Below are 23,718 nucleotides of genomic sequence, written 5' to 3'. Positions count from 1 at the left end.
AGTAGTTGAGTCAAACAAATATATTTTTCATTAATATAAGAAACAAGTATATAATGTTTTAATTAATATATATGATTACATATCAACAAACTTTTTATTTTATACACTTTGGTAGTTTTTATATATTTTCAAATTACTCTCAAAATAATTTGAATATTATTAATTTGTACAACTTTGTATATCACATAAATGCTTGATGAAAATTAACACAATATACAGTGAAATTAAAAATTACATTAAAATATAAAATACATTTGATTACAATATAAAGTTTTAATTTGTACATAATATATCTGGGAAAATTATGTATAGTTAATATAAATAAATAAATAAATATTTAAGCCTCTTAGATAAAAAGTAGTAGAACCAAGTTAATGGATCAATGACTTAATTTTATATATACTGTACATTTATAACATTATGGATAATTATATTATAATGTGGTAGGTACACAATTTTACTACTTGCACTGTAATGTCCAGTTGCATTTATACTAATTAAAATTAATAATCATTTTTATCAGATTTCATACACTTCCTTAAATTACATTGTTTTTGTAACTTAATAACATTAATTTTTAAGGTACTTTTTTATGGCTTGCTGAATTTTATTTGCTTGTATTTATTTTTTAATAATTTATCGTTCTAGAAGTTATTAGAATGTATTCCTTTTATTTATATATAAAATTATGAGTTTTTATATTTTTAGTCACCTACATTAACTTTTTCTTGCAGTATTTGATAGTAACTTGCCTACAAAAAACAAATATTTATATCATTTAGCTTGTAAATTATTTTCAAAAAAGACTACATCTTACCTTAAAAGTGGTAAACATAATACCAAGTTCTCCACTTTGCAAAGAAGGTTCCATAAAATCTTCTATAAACTGTATTTCACTGCCTAATTGTAATATCCTAGCTCGTACGACGACAAAACAAAAAACAGGAAATAATTCGTCCATTGTCCATAAATATGTGGAATCCAACTGTTTTTGTACTGCCTATGAATGTAGCAGGACATTGTAATTTCATAAATATCAAAACACATTATAAATTTACTTACTTGGGTCATTTGTTCAAATGTATTTCTAATCACCAATAATTTTTCTAATGGGGAGAATGTCGTTTTCAATTGTTGCAAAGTTTCTATTGCATCATTAAAATATGATTCATTTTGATACTGTAACCTGTTTTCGTTTAGCTTCATCATATTTGCATTCTTCCAAAATTTTCTATAATTATATTTATTGGTTTACGTGCAAGGGTAATAAGTTTTATTTTTTAATATGAATAGTATGCAAGTACTTACTGGTCAATATCCAGAAATGCCATTAGTGTTGTGTCTGATTGCTTGTTCCATTTCATCAGTCTTTCCCAATAGGCATCATCTTCTTTTGTATTATGTAGAGCATATAGTACAAAAAGTACAGAATGCACGCGAGGTAATATTATTGGATGCATTATCGCAGTAGTACTTATAACTTGCCTAGTGAAGTAATTTATCAAAATTATTATTGTTATGTAAATTAATAGTTATTGAAAAACATAGGCTTTACAAATAAATAATTACTGGATTGTAGATGTTTACTTATATTACTATAATTAATTAATTCTACAATAGTTATAATTAAACTAAGCAAACTAGTAGTTATATAAAAATCAACATACCCTTCTTCTCCATTTTCTGTTTCCAATACATACTCTTCTCCATTAGATGGTAATATGGGAAACAATAAAGTAACTATTTCATATATTCTTGTTGTAATACTATGAAGTTCAGATATAGCATGAGTGAGTAACAAAGGATGAACTCTTACACCACCATACGTAGCTGTGTATACAGCAGAAACTTCTGTTAACAAAATACCTAACGGATGATGTGGACATTCAAATGCTTTAACCAAATATTTATGAATATCATTGTAGGATTTATCAGTCAATTTTTCTTTGTCAAAATTAAAAATTTTATCTAGTTCATCGGTAATTTCTATATTCGTTTCGTTGGTAATCGGTGTATGAATCGAGACACATTTTCGATGTAATGTTTTTTGGCGGAATTTAGTTATAATGCTAGCAATATTTTGCCATGCACGTTGCGTTTCTAGACGTTTATCTGCTACATTCGTAGCTTTCGAATCTGGATCAAGTATACCAAGTTGCTGATAACAATGTTTAAATATGGCTTTCCATTTTTGATCTGGCGATACACATAACTTTCCAAATGACCTATAATCGGATGATAAAGATTAATTGTATATAATTGTCATTTTATCTTCCATCCCATTTTGTATTTCATAAATCACATACATTGGTTTTGTATTGGTTTGCACATTTTCAGTAGCATTATTCATATGTAATGTTGCAATAACTTTTATACCCTCATCCCATACTCCATTCATATTTCCTTCCAATCGATCACCAGTTCGGAATGTTAATGTACCTTTTCCATAAAAGATACCAGCTGATTTGAATTCACCTTCATAGTGAGTACCATCTTCAAATACCATGATTCCATGACCCTTCAATTAGGTAGTATATGTTTTAATGTTTTTAGAAATTTATACTTTTATACATTTGACAAATATATAATTTTAAAAAAATATTCAATCTACCGTTAAAACGTCCTGCATAAAAACTCCTTCATAGTAAATACCATCTAATGTTACAATTAACCCACAACCATGTTTCATATTATTACTCCAAGATCCTAAATATTTTTCACCTACAATAATATTTAATATTTCAGTGATGACTAAAATGCTTAGACAAACATTTATTGCTGACTAACTATAAATTTCATATTCAATGTATAAATATAAAAAAAAATATTGACATATTAAAGATGAGAATAAAAAGTTTGTATCATTAATTAAAGTTATTACCATAAACTTTTTAAAATTAAAACATGTATCAAATATTATGAGATAACATCTAGTACCCTTATACCTATATTCTTTCCTATATTTGCATATATAATTGCATTATTAAAAGTTTAACGACACGAATTATTGTTTAATTTCTTAATTGTTATATATTGAGAGATAATAAATGTTTATACGATTATACCTGCTATAATATCATCCATAATTCCGTAGCCTTGCTTGACACCTGCTACCCATTCTCCAATGTAAACAGATGCTACAGATGTCATAAAATAACCTTCTGTTTTAACTCCATGACCATGTGGTAATCCATCTTTAAAATATCCTTCGTAAAAGTCTCCATTATTGTATCTAAAATATTTCAAGTTTTATTTTTAATATTCTATTAGTCACAATGTATTTTAGGGTTTTATTATAATCCACTTATTAAATAGATATTGACTTCAATGTTCCATATCCAGTTTGTTGACCATCTTTCCATTGCCCTTCATATGTACTCTGTAATGGAATTTCTAATTTTCCAGTACCATGTAAAACACCTTTATGAAACTGGCCTCTATATATGCGACCATCAGACCATTCTAATTTTCCAAAGCCATGTGGTTTTCCGTATAGCCAACGCCCTGTATACATTATGTCTCAGTTATTTTCTTAATATACATTTTTTCAGATTATAAAAATGACCAATGTATAATGTTTTGTAATTAATTTATCATTAAGATTATAAATATTTCAAACTGTAAAAGTAACAAACAATTTATGATATAACGCGGTTTAAATAATTTACGAACCAGTGTATTTTGCATCTTTGAAAATAGAGTGCTTCGTAAAACTAAAGGAACTAGAGCGTACTATTGGTAGTACATGTCCAACAACTCTATGCAAACTACATTTAATAGCATTCTGCAAAGCATGTAACCATTCATTACGCTCACAGACTGTTGGAGTATACAACACAAATGTATCTTCTGGTGTTATTATGGATATAGCATTCTGAAATAGAAATATAAAAGAATTTATGTTACAAGCTACTTATTGATGTACTAACTGAATTTAGTCAACTAAACTCATGTTGTTAGAATTTAACTTAACTTACTTGTACTGTTTCAGAATCTGATAAAGCCTCTACCCATAAAGTTTGAAGTGGATGAACTGTATGAGAAGTTCCAGTAACATGAATAAATATATCAGTTAATAAGACAAACCAATGAGTAGAAAATAATCCAGAATTAAGTATTGCTATAGGATGTGTTCGCGATTCTCTTATAAGTCTTCTATTAGGAGACCTTAAAACTTCTCCTAATTTGCCAGAATTTTCCCAGAACAATTTTGTTGCTTCAGCATCTTTTTGTAGTTTCTCTTGTTCCAAACATAATTGTTCCCATTTCACTAGAGCTTCTTGTAATCGTTCTATACCCATTCTTGTACCATTACACTTTATTAAATTTAAAATCATATTTTTGTACCTAAAAAATAAATATAAAATTTATTAATCTGTAAAGAAAAGACATTATTTATATTTATAAATATTTTATATTTACCTATTTAATTTATGTAATGGATACTGTAATGCCATAGTAGTAATAATTTCATTGGCAAATTTCTTATTTTCTGTACCTTTTAATTTGTCAACAAATAAATTTGTTATTATTCGCGGTATTTCAATTATTTTTGCGATATATGTAAATCCACTTAAAGAAATAACATCACATATTGCATTTAAGTAATATTTGTATACAGTAATGTATTCTTCAACATTAGCAATAACTACCACTTCATATGCCTCGCCAATGTGATTGAAGTAATTCCACAAACTAATAACATTTAATACACTGAAACTTAACAATTCTGTATAACATCTACACAGTGTTTCATAAACATTAGATTCTTGCGTAGCGCCACCCTTTTTTTGAAACGGTTTAATTAAATTTTGATAAATAATCAATATTTCTTCCAAAAAAATTTGATCACTTATTAAATCTTCGGATATATTTATTACAGGTTCATTTATTATTGAACAACAACTATATTCTCCAGAACTAAGAATTTGAGTTATACTGCATTCATTACTCATTTCGATATTAAGGTGAAACATGTCTCCAGTTTTACTAAAAACCATTAAAATAAATTTTTTACTACTTTAATATTATATTTATATAATATACATTTAAATTATTCACCTTGACTTTCCAATAAAATATAAACCATGATGCATCATTATTAAACTATGGAAACTACCAGCTGCTATATCTTTAGCCCTCTCGTTTGTAGACAAGTTAGTGGAAAACAATTTAGGTGCACTTTGATGAGTATCCGATTCTAATGTCACTTGTTTACTGCTATTTCTTCCCCAAGCAAAGACCCTTCCATCTAGTGTTAAGGCAAGTATGTGAAATGCACCGCATACAATTTTTCTAAGTCCAGCATTACTAAGTTTTGCAACCAAAACAGGTCGTGAGCGTTTAATGGTATCTCCTGTTCCTAGCTGTCCAAATTCAACATCACCCCATGTCCATAGTTCAGTTGACAAAATATTGCTGCCAGTACGTGTTAACATATTAATTCTTTCATTTAAGCCCTGTTGCGATAACTCATGCTCTGAAGAACCAGTACTTGATGACCATGGAAATTCTTCGCAGCGCAAACTTAGAGCCAAACTAGTGGCACCAGGACCTGAGCATTCTTCCTCTTGTTCTTTTATATGTTCATTACTGTCAATTTTTAATTCATTAATGTCTGAACTTCCACTCATATGTCTAGATAATGTAACAACTTTACCACCCACAGTTTTTACACCTTCATATACCAAACTAGCTACATTGGATACATTTTGCTTGATTAATCTTGTTGGTTTTTCGATACTTTCTAGGGGTATATCCTCTTTAACACTTCCATATGAAGAAACCCATGACAGTTGCCTAGTTAGAAACTGTCTTGCAGCTTCTGTGTTTATAAAAATAACACTTTTCTTCTCCTCTTTATCAGAATTTGTAGTATTGTTAGAACACTGTTCTCCATTTCCGCTTATCTTAGATGTATGTTCTGCTTTAGTAATTTCAGAAGGAGACACAGGATCATATTCTTTACTGGCAATTGATAAAGCACTAGTGGAAGTGCTTGAGCGGTCTTCGCTGAAATGTTGCGCATGAAGTCCAACTGGACAGGTATCCGATGATGTCACACTTGTAGGACTTATTAATACAGTATTAAGACATTGTGGGCATGAATTAACAAAAACATCTTCCACATCATTTTCACTATCAGTATCATCTTTCATAGTTTTTGGTGTTCTTCTTACAGCGACTACATTAAAATTAGAACCACACGAAACAGTGGATACAGTTCTACCTTCAAAAAATTTAACTTTTTTAGGCTCTGTGCTATTAATATCTATCTGCAACTGATTTCCAGTAGCCCAAAGTTGTCCTTCTTCTGTTACAAATAATGCTGTCTGATCATTGACAGCTATTGATTTTATTTTAAGAACTTCATTTTCTTCTCTATATCTGTAATAATACAAATGATTTTAATAAATAATAGTTTGGTTATGCGAAATTACAAAGTTATAATATTAATTTTCATATTATATAAAGGTTTCAATCTCTTACCCATGACTACAACATTTAATTTCTTTTTTCAGAATTATTATATCTATTATACTCATGTCCTGAGGATTTATTTTCAGAACATATCCGTTATTATCTACAATAAATAAATGCTCCGAATTGGATGCCACGTCAAATACATCAAATTGAGCTCTTTTGAAAATTATTGTTGGAGGACTGTTTTCCATAAATGATACTTCTCCATGATATAAGTTGTTTGAGGTAGTCATTACAAAAATACGATCTTTGATAGTAACCAATTTGCAAATAATGCCATTTGGCTTATCACCAAAAGTGTATGATACTTTATCAACACCTTTCCATAAGTGCATATATTCCTGCATTTTATGAAATGTTTGATATACCAGTTTTTATAACCTATGAGTATTTTATGAGATAGTACTTTTAGCCAACAATGTTTTTGTCATGTAATTTGTGATTGGATTTGTTTCAGTGAACTTTTCTGTAATAATACTTGAGAGAATTTACATGCCAACATGATTAAATAAATGATTTCCTTATTACAGTCTTAGTTGTGTGACATTATCCCAAGTCTCAAAGTAATTTCTGACACCTGACAATCAATATCTACTGTCATATAATTTCTTTATCTACATATTTATAATACATAGTGAATGCAAATAAAGTAAATTATTTCAACGAGACTGACTGAATGCCGTCGCATGCTATAGTCACCAGCATTCACCTTATTGCAATGCAACTTTCATTTTTACTCATTTTTAAGCGCGGTGAAGTAAGAACAAGTTCTACAAGTATAGCGACTTATTAGAAAGTTTCCCCTATATTTTGAATTAAAAAATGTTGGCTTTTATTTATTTTTAAAATTTTGAAACTTTTATGAATAATATGTTACAATTTTTTATACAAATTTGAAAAATTAAATAAATTATAAATAAGTTTTATATTACATGTGAATATATTAAACCTATTAATCACGTTTTTATTTATGAAAATTGGTAGCACGTATTTTCGTTGCATTGAAATATGCCTGAAAGTTTTATCAATCAGAAGCGAATGAACTGAATTCTCTGCACCAATCCGGAGCTCCCACGATCCGACAGCGAACAGATACCGACGGACACCGATGTTTGTTGTAACGTCTGCTAGGATGGCAGCGATAAAATTAATTTTATCGTTATTTATAAATTTAAGTATATATGTTGTTCTAACTGTAGGAGGGTAAGTAATATAGTTCATTATTATTTTGTAATTTATTCATTGCATAGCTAAAAAATATTTATCTTACAAAAGTTTTACAACCTCCTTTTCTATAAACCTCTTGTTTAATAAACTAATGAGACAGTGGTAAAATAAATGCTAATAATTTGTCTAAATGTAATTTCTCTGAAATACTTTGAAATATGTTTTCTTTTATATCTAATTTATATAATATTTTATTACTACCGTATTATATTCCTTTTGAAAATTCTAATTTGTGTTAGGAATTAATTCTTTAATTATTCTTAACTTGCAGTTAATTATGATGAATATAAAGAATATATTATTTTCAGGAGAGATTTTTATGCCATTTTAGGCGTACCATCAACAGCAAGTCAACACACAATAAAAAAGGCATACAGGAAACTAGCAAAAGAATTGCATCCTGATAAGAATAAAGATGATGCAAACGCTTCACAAAAGTTTCAAGATTTAGGTGCAGCTTATGAAGTTCTCTCGGATAATGAGAAAAGAGAAATGTATGATAAATGTGGAGAAGAATGCTTAAAAAAAGATGGCATGATGAACAATGCTGATCCCTTTGCAAGTTTTTTTGGAGATTTTAGTTTTCATTTTGGTGGGGAATCTCAACATCAACATGAAACACCAAAAGGTTCTAATGTTCTAATGGATTTAGTTGTTACCTTAGAAGAATTATATAGTAGAAATTTTATAGAGGTAAGATTTAATATAGAATGAAAAAGATTTATATACTTCAATAAATATATCTTTATTTTCAGATAACTAGAAATAAGCCTGTCATGAAAACAGCTAAGGGAACAAGGAAGTGTAATTGTAGGCCGGAATTTGTTACTCGTAATTTAGGAAATGGAAGATTTCAAATGATGCAACAATTAGTGTGTTCAGAGTGTCCAAATGTTAAATTTGTTACTGAAGAAAGAACTTTAGAAGTGGAAATAGAACCTGGTATGATAGATGGACAAGAAACGAAATTTACAGCAGAAGGAGAACCACATTTGGATGGAGAACCTGGAGATTTAATACTGAAGATACGAACTAAGCCACATCCAGTTTTCGAGAGAATTGGTGATGATCTTTTCACAAATGTTACTATATCAATGCAAGATGCTCTTATAGGTTTTAAAATGGATATAGAACATTTGGATGGTCACAAAGTGACTATTCAAAGGGATAAGATTACTAAACCAGGAGCTCGTATTCTGAAGAAAGGAGAAGGAATGCCTAATTATGACAATAATAACCTCCATGGTTCTTTATACATCACTTTTGATATTGCATTCCCTGAAACAGAATTTACAAGTGAACAAAAAGAAGGTAAGCACATTTTGTTTATAGTTTTATATAATTTTATGATATATTATTACTTTCTATCTATTTCAGAAATAAAAAATTTATTCCAACAAAACTCTGTAAGTCGAATTTATAATGGAATAAGAGGAAACTAAGATTTTTAAGAACAATGTATAGACAAGGTGATATAAAATGTGCATATAATTGAAGTGCATGTGTTGACTTTGTATGTTTCTATACCAAGTGGTGTTTTTGCTTCCTTCAAATACTGTGGTACCAACAGGCTTGGTAGCCAATTATTAGGTTGGTTAAGTTAAATGCATGTAGCATAACAATATACTTAATAGCATAACATAGTACTTGATCTGTGTTGAGTACATATACTTCCTGTCTCATTGTAAAAAGGTGATAAATTTGCTATTGCCAATAATTTATATTAATGCCAACAATATCTGAATTACATTATTTAAAATAAGTTATTTTATGTTCAATACGTATGAGTGATGTATGAGTGTCTTATAAGAGCAAAAGTATTGCATTTAAATAGGGAAAGAGATGCAGTAGTCCAATAATAATATTGGACTCGGTACGACAATTTTTTTATCAGCATTATAGGTAATGAAATGTAAACCACAATGCATTGTCAATAACAAGTAATTACTTGTTAAGTTATTTAACTTGCATTTAAGATTTTTATTAAAAAGGTGTTTACATTATATTAAATATTTCTCTTACTTTACAAAAGTGTCTGTAACGTAATTCTATGTCTTCTTTTCAAGAGTTTAGGTTATAATTCCTTCATTCAGTACAACATACTTGTAATTCTTTGTTATTCTTTCATAAGTAACTTTTTTATTATACTCATTCAAATGAGGACCTAAAACCACTTATAATTTGTATATTACTGTCATATTTCTAATTATATAAGAAATTAGAGTTTATATATATATAAGAAATTAAAAATATTTATATTCTTATAATCATATTACAAAGTAATAGAAAAATGTTTTCTAATGAATGATTTTAGTTGTATGTATTTGTATGATAAAATCATTTAAATATTAAATTCTAATATTATTTAAATTGATCAACAATGGAAGGTTATTTGAAACTGATACAAAATATTTATAAAAAATGTCCTACGAGTCCATGTCTATTTTGTCTCCATAGCACGAAAAATTGGTAGTTATGTAATTTTGAAATGTAATGTAGCTTAGTATTAATGTCTATGACAAACATAATCAAAGATGTTAACTTATATAGACATAACAATTGTTTGAGAAAATAACGTGTACGAGAGAGCGTTCTAAGAACATTAGGTTTGCTAGAGACAATGTATCTGTGATGTAAATATCTTATTTGATGTAATTTGTGGTGTCATTTATATATGCAGTGAAATGTAATAATACTTTTTTATTTTGTTTTTGTTTTTAAAGACAGATTAAAATATTTAAACATTTTAAGATTTCTCACTTTTAATTAAAAATTGTTTAGACATGGTGTCATAGGATATTTTTTGCTTCATTCAAGCTCATCTCATACCCATGTAAATATTCCAGTAACGCATATCTGAGATGTTATGTGTTTAAAATTGACATCAATTCAATATTTTATAATAATTAACGAAAATCATATTGCTATTTCCATGAATTTAAGAAAAAATGTTAGACGAAATAGACTGATTTGCAGTATAGCAATTTTGTTATTAGGATTTATGTTTATGGAAGCTACTACATAATAAAATTTTAAAGTAAATATCGTTTTTAATATTGTAACATAAACATTAGAAGCACTATTCCCTTATCATAGCAAGAACATTAAATACGTACATGTATGTAAATATATTAAACAAGGAAATTCTGTAAATCATATTATTTATTAATTAATAAATAATTACATTAATATCTCAAAATTTAGGCAATATTAGGCTTGTATTGGATTCAGTACAAGTTTATCCATGGTACTCTTAACAAATCCAGCGCCATACTTATCCAATTTTATAATATAAAAAAAGAACGCATATGGTTCAAATTAAGTCGATGTATCTATAAAATTTACAGTGTAATTTTATTTACAGTGTAAATACAGAGTATTCGACCAAATATGATCATTTCACGAAGATATTATTTCTGTCGTCATTAATAAAGAATAATTTTTGGCTTTCAATTCTTCATATGAATAATGATCAAGTATCAATTGAGATATTGATCATTGAATTTCGATTAAATTTTTTATCCTATAACTAGACTGCGGATTTTCCTGCAAATTTATGTTTTCATAGCCTGAAGTAATCGAGGTAGAATACAATTATGTGTATTTCCTATATTAAATATAATATTTTCCATAAATGAAAAATAATACGAACAATAATATACAATTTTTGTTAACCAGTTAACTGTAGAATTTAATTTTAAAAATCTCTCATGGGGTGTGTGATAAAATCAATCAATCACTAATATACACACACGTCGAACGTAGAACGAATGCACCTAATATGTATTCAAATGAACAACTAAAGTAGTACGAAAAAGAATGACATGTTTATTTGAAGGAATAAATAATTAATTGTTGAAAGAATTAGTATTATTTTGGATTTTAAGTTTACGGGTATACTCGTTAAATGCAGTTAACTGGCTAAGGTAGATCTTTCTAAGGTATAAATGCGTAGATATCCGCAGTCTATCCATAATTGTACTATGTCAGCATTTCCTACGATGTGCCCTGTACATAAAACTTTCGCTGTATGTGAGCACACGCAATTAACCCTCGGGCCCCGGTTCCATGCATTTTTCATTCCGTTGACCATATTACATTCGATTTACAGTAGGCCCGCCGTATCCGCGGAGGATTCATTTCAAGACCTCCCGCGGACACTGAAATTCATGAATAGCAAGGAACCCTATTTCATACATACATGCACACATCACTCATATATGCATAGTCATACCTTTCTTTTCCTACATTTACTTTATTTATTACATAGGGTTGTACATGAGGTTTGAATTCATTTAATTGCTAGTTTTATTATAATATAATTTTATTAGTTTATTACACGTACATAAAGTGTTAAAATATAAGAAGAGAAAGAAGAAGGTTCTCGATTCTTTCTGGAACATTTTGTTTCAGAGATTAGCTTGAAACCGCGGATACTGAATCAGCGTATGCGGCGGACCAAATGCCTCTAAAAATGTTTGCAATTAACTGGAGCACCACTTTGAGCATTTATGAAATTAAATAACAGTATTCGCATTGACCATTAAAAATGAATATGTTGCAGTCATAGTTTTTCAAATGCACCCAAGAATGCGTGAAGGTAAATGTTGTTCACTTTAAGCACTTGTTAAATTAAATAAAACTATTGATTATTAAAAATTAACACGTTATAGTCGTTCCCTTGAACCATCTTCGTTTTCTGTCGATTGCCAAGAATGTCAGCGTATCGCTAATGTCAACAAAATGAAGGCGTTCAAATATGTGTACATCGAAGTCAGAATTCTATTACAAACAATTCAAACCGTTGGAATCTTTGATACGTGTAAGGTTTTGAAAAATGTTTCAAGCGAATGTTATTCAGTTGTGGGACTATATAAATATATCAAATATATAGAATATATTTATATAGTATAATATAAATAGTAAAATATATTTATATATTTATATAATAATTTACACCGCATTTCAATTAACAAATTGAAGTAATTTTCTGTCTCCCACGCATGAAGTAGAATTAGATTTTTTGTTGGCGTTCTACAAAAGGCCCTTTGTACGATAAAGTTAAAAAGAATGATCTTGACACCCTTAACAGGTTCCTGGACACCGACTTACGTAACAAGATTGAAGAAGTGTCTTGTATAATGTCCAGGAAAAGTAATAAAGCTATACAACACAGTCGTTAGGGCGTAAGAGTATGGTTTAGCGTTTATTCTCGATTTGAGGACCGACGATCGTTCGGACGTGTAAAATCGTGTGAAACTGCGCTGCTTGTTCTTCTATCCTGAGCCCTGTCGCTATATTATCCTAACTAGACAAAGAATTCTGCGACCCGTGACTTCTTAATATAGCATAAGGTACCAATCAAGGGAAACACACAAAACAAAAATAATGCTTTTGTTAATGTCACACATGGGTAATAAGGTGGTAGTTTCGTAGCCTTGAGTTGTCCCGAGATTCTGAACCCTCAATGGGAGGACAAGCGAGGAAAATCGGTTACACACCCATTTTTCCCGCGTTAAGCAGAGATTGAAAAGGTTTCAAAAATAATTGTTTGAAACTGTTATATATTGGTTTCGACAGAAACGGTTATGGAGAACCAAAATAAAGTCATAACTGTTATTAATAATTGCTCTGAAAGAAATGCAGAACCAAAATTGATATAACTCAGAACCGTTGCAGCTAGTAGTTATGACTCTATTTCGGTTCTCCATAACTGTTTCAAGAACCGGAACCCATATTATAACTGTTTTCAACCTCTATCGTTCAGCTACGCTCGTCAAAAAATGTACATTGGCTAATTAGTGTCCTCAGGATTTACTTCAAGTGACATCTTCTTTGAGAACACTGATTGAACACCTTGACGACTAAGAGTCAGTTTCGCAACGACATTTAAACGAGTAACATCAACAGTTCCCCAGTGATGTATAAACGAGTGATATTGGCAGTTCCACACTAACCTTCAAACGAGAGACATCGATATTAAAAAATCATTCTGGATATTTAATATAGTATCGCATTGCATTCGCGTTCACAATCATCCAAACGCTCTCTATGCCCGGGTTTCCGAGGGGTTAAATGACGGTTGCTAGCGTCGTGTTAACGATAATGTTCAATTTGTTGCGTATGTGGTGTCACGAAGCATCCCGCGTTCTTAAAGTAAAAATCTTATCACAGTGTGACTCAACTTATATACAGTATACCTACGACCGAAGACGTTAAAGCCACGATTGACTCCGGTAGGCAGCGAGACGCATGAATCCTATAGGCAATAACAGTACAGCCTCATATTGAACTCATCGACGCAGGCGCTCTGTTTCCCGTACGCGTTCAACCTGCTGACTGACCCGACCAATTTGTCCGTGGTATTATCCTTGACTCTGTTACGCACCGTCCCCTCGAATATTGCGTCGCCAGGCTCCGTTTGAATTGTAATCGTGTAATCGATAAGATCGGACTTCTCGCCATTGTCCTTCCACGCCTTCGCGGCTCTGATCTCCTTTAGCTTTAGGACCGCGCACTGCGCGAACTTCTTCAGCATCTGGTTCAGCTCTTTCACTAGGAATACAGCCTTATCCTGTAGGTGTTGGTCCGTCAAGGACACGTCGGTGCTACTGTGGCACATGCACCAGTGACTGGCTATGCCAGCCATGCCGCACGTCCGGTAGTCTGGGATTGGCAGGAACCAACTGATCCCGCGAGGCAAATTCGTCGTTGACGATAACACTCTGAAACGGTCCTTGAGGATCGGCTCAGCCAGGTTCTTGGACTCCATCAAGTCGAATAGAGTTTTGTGCAGGTCGAAACCCGTGGTCAAGCTACGCGAGTTCTTGCGTAGATTGGCCCAGGCAATCTGATACTTGTCTTTCCACCAGTTTGGCAGCACTATGAACAAAAATGGGAGGCTGTCCTCCATCCTACCTTGATAGGTCTCGCGAAAGTCGCCCCATCTCATCCCGTGATCGCTCATCACTATCAGCGCCGTGCGGTTGAGCAACTGCTCCTCGGACAGGTACTTGATCAAATCGTGATAGGAGTCGTCGCCTAGTTGCGGGTAATTGAAGTAATCGTGAGTCAAGCTAGCTTGCCAGAAGAATCCGAAGTACGGTTCCTTGGTGAACTGCGACGCTGTTTTCTGACTGTAATGTAGCAAATTGTCGAACGTCTTCCTCGTGCCGACGCAAAGGTTCGCGTTCAGTTTGTGTGTGTTACCGATGTCTTTCTCCGAGGCGATACAGAAAGGTCTTAGGTAATAGTCGGTCGGTTGCTCGCGGAATCCCGGTTTCAGGTAATTGAATGTAGTCATAGCACACGCGTCCTCGCCAAAAATCGTTCGATATCCGGCCGCGCTGAAGTTCTTCCAAATGAATGGACACTCGTCGAAGGTTTTGTTCTTCCTCTGCCAGCATACGTCGTGCAGCTCGCCCTCTGACAGACCGCTTAAAACAGGTACTAGATTTGGATACGTGTTGTCGGCCACCTTCGTGTAGCCCAACATCTCTACGGCCCCGAGCTTCTGTAAAGCTTCGACGGTTTTTGGCATCATTCTGTGGAAGTTTAGTCTGGAGACCGAGTCCAGACCGATCACCAGTACACTGAGCTTTTCAGATCTCGAATTCACGAACTTCGGGTTTTGATACTTTTGCTCCACTGAGCGGAAACGGGGCAGGAACACGTGGTAATCTTTGTATATCACTTCCTTGTCACGGGAACACTCGATTTTTACGAATTCAGCTTTGACGGCCGCTGAATTTTTGAAGCTGAAACACTCACTGCCGAATCTGCAAGTAGAAAATACTTTATGTTTGAAGTGGAACGCGTTAGATTTGTACCTAGTCAACGATGTTCAGGTGTATACAATGAATGCCATTTAAAATTGTATATCTTATTACGAGCTAGATTTTTCTTCATAAATTTGTTCTCATCATCAACACAAAATTCACTTAGGTAGAAATTACTTTGCTGACTCTTTATTCAATTAATTACAAATAGCTTTTAGTTTTAAACATTTCGCAGCCATCTTAGAATTTCCTATCTTTGCCTCGAAGATGGATTAAAAGTATTGAAAGCTATGGCGAATATTTAGAAGATTGAAACATTAATGATTTTCTTTTTGTTGAGCTTTTGTCTAACGTTCGTAAGTAAGAATTTACGCATTAATATTAATACGTTCGTGGTGAAATTATTCTGACCTTGACTACGTAGTAAAACCAATTTGCAAATAAATCTATTTTACCTAATAACATATACGATACTGAATGACACCACGTAGATCCTTCATTGCGAGCAGATATCGAATTCATGAGATACCTTTATGACGCATTGGAAGTTTTGAACGATTATTTCGCAAACGGTAGGTATTGTTACAAGGTGAAAATGATGAGTCTTACTGACGTAATAATATTATCCTCGTCTTTCATTCTCCAGAAAGGTCGCCAACAGCAGTCAAGATCCTCGGATTTGTTGTAAAAATGTTGTATCGCCTCTGGATTTACGAACACCGCGGTATTGTTCGAGTCCACGAGTGGCAGGTGATCCCCGTGTTCGCAAGAGATCGGCTTCTCTTTGTGGATGAAACGTGTGATGGCTGGATCGAACGGGTCCATCGCTGGGATACGACAACCTTGATTGTGCACCACGAACCCGGAATTGACCACGGGCGCGAAGAAAGGCTTGAATTCTATGTAGTTTTCTAAAAAGAAAAAAAGAAAACAGTATCAGTAAATACAGCGTCGGATTTCGGTGAAGAAACTTACAAGTTATTTCTGGATTTTCCATAATACCAGGTCATTCTGTAAGTAACGTGTTTGCAGTAACTTTTTTAACGGTATTTTGTTGACGCTATCTGTCGAAGGTTTGAATCATTACATAAGATTGATCGGGCATAAGTACCTTGGGAACTGACATTGAGAACGTTTCCGAAGCGCACAGTTCGAAATTGATCCGTTGTGTAGGTGTTTATTATGACCAACGATGTCAGCAGGAAGACCAGGACGCCTATTAACCATCTTCGCGGTCGCAGTCGACTCTTGTATATCTTACTGTCGAACTCGAAGTTGAAAAGGCTGCCCTCATTATTTAGGACCTTGTCGCCGCCGCGAAACAGAACCTAGGCGCAGAAGAGTAGCTTCAGTAAATCAATTAATTTTATGAAATCGCGTTGAAATCAAGTTTTCTTTATTAACTGTACTTAGATTGGAATCTATAATTAATCAGAATATTACTGGAATCAGAAATAACAAATTTAGTGAAGTTTTTGACGTGGCTGAATTATTACTTTTCAACGTATTTGAACATCCTATTCGCTTTAAAAATTAAATTTTCATATTTCCATAAATTTGCAAACAATGAAACATTTTTTTAAAGGAAAATATTTTAATAGCATCATTTTTTAACATGTTATTTAAATAAATTATGTTTTCTTCCGTTAACATATTCTTTACTTGTGTTATTTTGTTTCGAACTGTTCGCGTAGATCAATTTGCCTTTTAAAATTATACTATTTGGCAATTAAAATTTTTGCTTAAATATTAATAGATTCCAAAGTGTTCGAAAAAAATAGGTTTCCTATCTCGAAATTCATGAGCTGTGTTCACTATATGAAACATTTTTCCTTTTCGAAGGACAAGAATTTAAGAAGTACACGTAGTGTATCATGTATTTCTAACTTTTTGCAAATTGGAGCTAAAATATTCACCTCATTCCATTTGTTTACTTCATTAACTGAAATTCAAATCGCGTACAGAAAATTTTCTTCGGCGATCAAATTTGAAATATTATAGCTCTTGTGTTGATTTGAAAATGTATTTCAATTGCAATTACTTTAAGTTACGAATGAAGTTTATACAAAAATTAAAAAGTTTTAAACAAAACTCCAGAACAAGATCTCAAATTGATAAGAAAGAAAAATAACAGATCTGAAGAACAAAAACAAAGAAAACAGCGGTATATTTTGCAAGCTATAAATGATTACAAACAGTTTTATCTAAACGTAAATAATCCCATTGTATGTAATCTAAATGTAAATATGTAACATATTCTGCAGGTAGTAAATTATTCTCATTATCATTTGTTTATACGACTTTCCCCTCTAATCCTATCGTAAGTCTATTGGTTCAAATTCAAAGGTATTGAGCAAATCGTCAAGAGACGTTGACGTATTATATTATTATTATGCCGGTGACGAGTTTCCATTATCGAAGCAATCGCGGGGTATTGTAACATAAATATATATATAAAAAAGAAACTCTAAAACTTTAACAGTTAAGGCTTAACTGTTTAAAGACTATGCATATGTATACACGTTTTCAATGTTGCGTCAGATTTTCGGTATTCCTTATTGACATGGGCATTCTTTATCAATTGAGTTATCAGAAAATCGAGTATACTCATATCTACTAAATGCATTAACAAACAAATGATTTGATAGAAATTGAGTTATAGATTTTTGTGAAACAATTCATCCCTCAAATGTTTAAAAATTTATACTAGATGCAATATGAAATACGAGAGATAGTGCTGGGAGATACAAACAGGGTGGAAATAGTGAAAATATTATGAGAAGCACATTAAAGTCTATGAAACCTTAGGGCTCTATATCCACGTGAGTAAAGAATAAAAATTATTCCTTATCTAAATAAGCCCGATTTGTTGATGTTAATGTTAGCGTTCCTCCAATAGAATAGAATAGCTTTTAATAGAAAGTGGTAACATTCTTGAGATTTTCAATTAAAGCTTACAATTGATTGAATGATAGAATACAAAAACCAAATCATTTGATATTCTTTTTTTAATAACACAAACGTTACCCGAGTGTAGATTAGTAATCAATATAATACAATCGCTGTTCCACTTCAAAGCGAGGTACAAATTATCAAAAATTGAATATATCCGCCAACTGCGATAAAAAAAGTTGAATAAGCGACATATGATAACATAATTTGTTATGTAAAAATTATTATATTAAAAGTATTTTAATCATGTCAGAAATTCGTTAAACACAATTTACGTTTGTTTATAATTAATATATGTGTATTATTGTCTATTGTCTTTTATTCTATTGAATAACTAGTAACTGTGATACATGTATGCAACTTAGTTTTCATAGATGACAGACGTTACCATATTGTATATTACTGTATAAAATTGACTACACGTTTAATTTCGAGTTCATTACAGATTATTATCCCTGAAAAATATATTAAAATCCAACAACATTTGGAATATAGTCATTTAAACATAGTTTCAGTAGTAATTGCTTGCTATTAATGCGTTTGATGAAGGTATAAAAAATATATGATCCGCAAGGCAATTTTAACTCGTAATTTCAAAATATAAAATCCAGAGACCACTAAGAAACGAACATGGTATCACTGAATTAATTACACCCCCGTAATTTTACTTACACTTGACAGTTTACGAGCACATCGCGTTTCCTAGTGCTTCTCACCCTTCAAAATAGCTTACCACTAATCCCTTACAGTAAATTTCTTTTTTTGCATTTCATGTATTGCACTATAAACGACACGAATAAAATGAAGCCCGCAGATCGAGGAAGAAAGGGGAAAACACAATGTTAACTCACCTTCTCTTGAGAGTAATTATCGCACATGCCAGTGATACCTTCCTCGTTAACCAGTGGCCAGAGATTGAAAGATGCAAGGTACACAAGTATGTACATTTCCAACTCAAGTTGTTATCAGCATTTCGTGGGGGACTGATTCCGTGGATTGTACAAATAAATGACCGCACCATGCGCGATTTTGACGAACTGCAACATGTCAAGCAAACAGTGCTATCGGCTTAGGCGTTTAATTGTTGACTCGTGAATTTTCATATCTCGATACCCTCTCCTGGACGTCACAGCAACGCGGAACAATTTCTGGCTCACTAGGGCTCTCGTTCGATTCCGTTTTCCGTGTTCTCACGATCGACTTTCATGGAAGGCGTCGTATAGTGGGCCATTTGACCCGAAAAGCTGGCCAAAACTATTATAGCGTTATTTAAAGTTCAAAGATGGTCATGTAGCACATTGATGGATTCATTTAGACATAAGCTACAATACCATAACGATCAAAATTGAATCTCCTTAAACAGCTGTCAAGGTCGCGTTTTTCGGAATTTTATGTATTGCAACTTATAGATGATTGAATTCAATCATTGATCGAATCAAGCACTTTGATTTTCTCGAGTATGACTTTAAAAATATACGGATGCGTCTTTAAAGTGACGTACTTTTTATATATGTAGAACAAACTGATTTTTTTGACCCGTTACACTAGAATGCCCCTTTAAATTATGAGAAAAAAGTTTTGGTTTATTATGTGCTTACTTTACATACCTTCTATTACCACCCACATGTGTCTTTTCTGCACTTTTTCATCAGTGCACTTAGAAAAATTCACTTTTTCGGTATGAATATTTTAGTCTTTCCCTCAAGCGCAAGAATCGATCATTATCAAGCATAACATATTTTACTAAATATTGCTGTTTAAAAAAAAACAATGTCACAGTTTGCTTTTAGAACTATTGAAGAATACAGGGACAAAATGTTATTCATTTTAGTTGAAAGTAAAATCTGACCTTTTGGCCAGCTTTGCAGGGCAAATGCCCCACTGTACGCCGCTCCGAAACGAAGGGCGGAAACGTTTCGACGCACTGCCGGCTGATAGGGACAATCTGCGAAATTGGCCAACACGGTTCACCGCGTCAGAACCGTTCCCGCGACGAATTTCTCGCAACCAGGTTTCGTTCCGCGACGAACCAACGATAATCTCGACACTATTCCAGGGGATGTCGACTGGAGGCAAACACGTGATCGTCACATCTGATGTTTTTCCGTGAATGTTTTGCTCAGATTTCCTTCGTGTCGCGCTCCCGCCCCGTCTTTGCGCCCGTTCTTATGTAAGCCACGCGACTTTTGCTTTTGAAACGAGCTGTTCTGCTCGCGAGATCGATATTTTGTCGACCGGATTTACTGTTCCGCATCTCTCGAGCGGACGGCGAAACCTTTCCCCGGAAAATCGGATTCCAATCACCTTACAGAAAAGATTTTCCCGTTAGAAGTGAAATTACATGTTCGCCAGGGTCGCGATCGAGACCCGGGTACCCTTTTAGGTTGCAGTACGGCCCGGCTCGTCGCGCGCTTCGATTCGGCACCGTTCGACGACAGGAAGGCAGCAATTTCGTGCACTTGGACACAATTGAACCATTCGTTTGGCGCATTTTACCGTAGAAGCGGCTCGAGCGAAGTTTCTCCGGCGGCCGCGGTAACACTCGCCGCTCGAACTTGACACCCCGTTTCTGGGCCGCGGGGCAGGTTAGATTTGACGCATCTCCGCGTCATCAGCTTTGTTGTCTGCCGGCCTCGCGGCGTTCCGAGGAAAATTGGGCGCGGCGATTCACGGACTAACGGGATTTTGGGAATAGCACGATGAAGTGCACGAACAAACATCACTATTATCACGTATCACATTATTACAGAATTACACTGCGCGATTCGCCGTGTCCGATAGTCGCTGCTGCGTCACGAGAAGTTTTAACGTGGAATCTCGGGGGAGAATCGGAAAACTGCAGATTCGATTCTTTCCGTTGAAGAGGCGACCGATAAGCCTGCCGGGCACGCGTTTGGACCGGAAGCTTGGGACCCGGCGAAATATTATCGGGCTGTCCAGCGTCCTCTTTCTCATGCTCGCCGGTCAGCCACGTGGTGCCCGGACATTTTCGATCCTCGGAAGACGTTCGAGGCGTAGTCGCAGCCGGGAATCAAGTGAAACATATTGCTGCTCGCCGGTAGCAAGGAAACGAGAGGAGAGGACGTGAATCTGGTCGATAGGCGCGCGCTCGCGCACCTCCACGGCGTCTCGTGGGAGTTAAATGCAATTGGCGTTCTCCTCTCGCCTGTGGTCCAGAATCGAAACATCAATTATCGCTGATCAACGCTCTTCGATGTTGTTTCGACAGGTTTTTTAATAATGAGCATTATCTTATGTAACTTCATTATCAGACATCGTGCGCATTATCACGAGCTGTGTATCACTCTTGGGTAATTTCGCGTGTTCGGTTCCCATAATCGTGTTTGAATTAGTCGATTTCGGTGAAGATTTGGAGGGACTTTGATGAACTTAACACTTTGAATGCTGCACAATTTCACGTAGCAAAATGCACAAAATGAAAACAATGTAATATCAAATTATTTTAATTGCAACCGCATTAGATAGCACTATTTACAATATAAAAATATTTCCAGATAATGATCGTTCAATTGACTGAATTATAATAATTCGATTTAGTCACTGGTGACCCTCACAGCATTCAACGTGTTACACATCGATTCGGTTGTTTGGCATATTGTTAATTTTTTAATGTTTTAAGGGTCGATGGAGTCGAGTAGATTTTTGTACACTGGATGGGAAACCTGGTTTTCTGTACCTATTTATTTTATTTTCTGGAAAATTGAATGTTAAGGAAAGGGGAGCGTATTTTTTATTCTAGAAATTTGCGTGTTGAGCATGGAAGCGATAGAAACGTTTCTTGAAGAAAATGATTATGTATAAATGATTATGTTCAGCAAGTGGCCCGCGCGGGCCGAATCTATGTGTCCGTGGGCCATATCGTGTCCGCGAGCAATCGGCTGTGCGTGTGACTAATTGTAAGTAAATACTTAAATACATACATAGTATGCAGTTGCGAGTGCTTAACTACTCGCGGCCAATCGCTTGGCACAAATATATCCCACTAGCATAAGTCCATTTCTCCCATTCAGCAGTCAGCTGCCCATGTCTGTGTTTCCACTACTGACGCGAAAAGGCCCGATAAACAGCTCTGATGTATAATTTTTCGAATGAAATGATACAAGTTTTTGTATTATTATAAAGATTTGGATTAATTTAACACTAAACTTATTGTTATATTGTAACGACACTGACATTTTCATTATCACTACACCAAGTTATAATTCATATTAAACAAGTCAAAAGTCGCCAACCTATGAGTGACATTTAGTTTATGAATTTGTAATTCATTCATGAATGAAGTAACTTTGACAATTTGGTTGCAATAATATGAAATTGAGAAAAAGAATTTCAGTCATTTTAACGTGTACATGGACATTCATAGGTATTTACAAACCTTAAACTTAAGGACAAAAGCTCGGAAAATGTGCATTTCTTTGCAATGAACAAGATGAAGAAAAACAGATTGTCGTAAAACAATTTTTGTTCCCACCTTTTTAATACATTGAATGCCATGGAGATCACCGGTGTGACAAATCGAATTACTATAGTTCATTCAATTAAACAATGACTATTTGGAAACATTTCTATATTATAAATAATACTGGCTTATGCGGTGACATTCAGCCAGATGAACGTGCAATAATAACAATGCAATTTAATCAAATGATTTAGTATTGTATTTTTTTCATTTTGTGTATTTTGCTCTATGAAATCGAACGGCATTCAACGTGTTAATAACTTTCTGAGACTTATTTGTTTACTCCTGAATTAGAAATGTATTTTGCACATGTATAACAATGCAACAGTTATGTTTTCACAAAATAAATCGTAAAAAGATAATTATATGCCACCCTTTAAGTTGCCACCAATTTCGTTTCCTATCGTCACATCTCGAAGAGTCGTCTTGCTGCTCGAACTCGATCGCTCGTAGGTAGCCTGCCATTTCGTCAGAGCTGCACCTTATCAATGTCCAACAATAGATAAAAAAAAACATACCGAAATTATTTCAAGGCCGAATTAATTAACTGATATTCATGTCGAGCGAAAACATTGGAAACAAATGAACAGTGATTCAAGTTCACTTTAGGTAATCTTATCGTAGGTCGATAACTTTGTTCTTTCATCCATTACAAAGTATATTAAGAAGATTATTCAGTGCCACTTAAAAAAACACAAGGTTACATTTATACTTCATAAAACTTAAAACGAAACAATAATTACCGATTTATTTTTAAAACAACGAAATTTACCTGTTTACTCGTCGAACTTTATTGTA

The 23,718-nt window shown here is 33.4% G+C and overlaps 3 protein-coding genes across 14 annotated transcripts; 1 reads left to right on the top strand and 2 right to left on the bottom strand.

The window, feature by feature from the left end:
• Window positions 1–99: 99 nt before the first annotated feature.
• Window positions 100–7,278, bottom strand: Als2 (Amyotrophic lateral sclerosis 2). The gene is made up of 14 exons (XM_031987674.2): window positions 6,490–7,278; window positions 5,062–6,387; window positions 4,423–4,989; window positions 3,978–4,347; window positions 3,673–3,874; window positions 3,324–3,504; window positions 3,066–3,232; window positions 2,612–2,721; window positions 2,307–2,518; window positions 1,668–2,225; window positions 1,309–1,485; window positions 1,063–1,231; window positions 818–1,000; window positions 100–752 (listed from the first exon to the last, which is right to left on the bottom strand). The coding sequence occupies exons 1-14, from the start codon at window positions 6,828–6,830 to the stop codon at window positions 705–707; spliced, it is 4,611 nt and encodes a 1,536-aa protein (XP_031843534.1). The 5' UTR covers window positions 6,831–7,278; the 3' UTR covers window positions 100–704.
• Window positions 7,279–7,504: 226 nt separating this feature from the next.
• Window positions 7,505–9,361, top strand: shv (DnaJ heat shock protein family member shriveled). The gene is made up of 4 exons (XM_031987688.2): window positions 7,505–7,686; window positions 8,019–8,403; window positions 8,466–9,021; window positions 9,088–9,361. The coding sequence occupies exons 1-4, from the start codon at window positions 7,592–7,594 to the stop codon at window positions 9,150–9,152; spliced, it is 1,101 nt and encodes a 366-aa protein (XP_031843548.1). The 5' UTR covers window positions 7,505–7,591; the 3' UTR covers window positions 9,153–9,361.
• Window positions 9,362–10,454: 1,093 nt separating this feature from the next.
• LOC116431792 (uncharacterized) lies at window positions 10,455–21,510 on the bottom strand. Of its 12 annotated transcripts, none has more exons than XM_031987677.2 (6): window positions 20,816–21,510; window positions 19,554–20,744; window positions 19,292–19,477; window positions 16,600–16,816; window positions 16,102–16,399; window positions 10,455–15,488 (listed from the first exon to the last, which is right to left on the bottom strand). In XM_031987677.2, the coding sequence occupies exons 3-6, from the start codon at window positions 19,385–19,387 to the stop codon at window positions 13,970–13,972; spliced, it is 2,130 nt and encodes a 709-aa protein (XP_031843537.1). In that variant the 5' UTR covers window positions 19,388–19,477; window positions 19,554–20,744; window positions 20,816–21,510; the 3' UTR covers window positions 10,455–13,969. The 12 variants fall into 12 exon arrangements, with proteins under 12 accessions (XP_031843537.1, XP_031843539.1, XP_031843540.1 ...); XM_031987679.2 differs by having other exon boundaries at window positions 19,292–19,694; window positions 20,048–20,744; XM_031987680.2 differs by having other exon boundaries at window positions 19,292–19,684; window positions 20,048–20,744.
• Window positions 21,511–23,718: the final 2,208 nt, after the last annotated feature.

Source organism: Nomia melanderi, chromosome 3, assembly GCF_051020985.1.
Source record: "Nomia melanderi isolate GNS246 chromosome 3, iyNomMela1, whole genome shotgun sequence".
Taxonomy (NCBI): domain Eukaryota; kingdom Metazoa; phylum Arthropoda; class Insecta; order Hymenoptera; family Halictidae; genus Nomia; species Nomia melanderi.
Note: the sequence above shows the minus strand (reverse complement) of the source record. Positions and strands in the feature narration are given on the sequence as shown.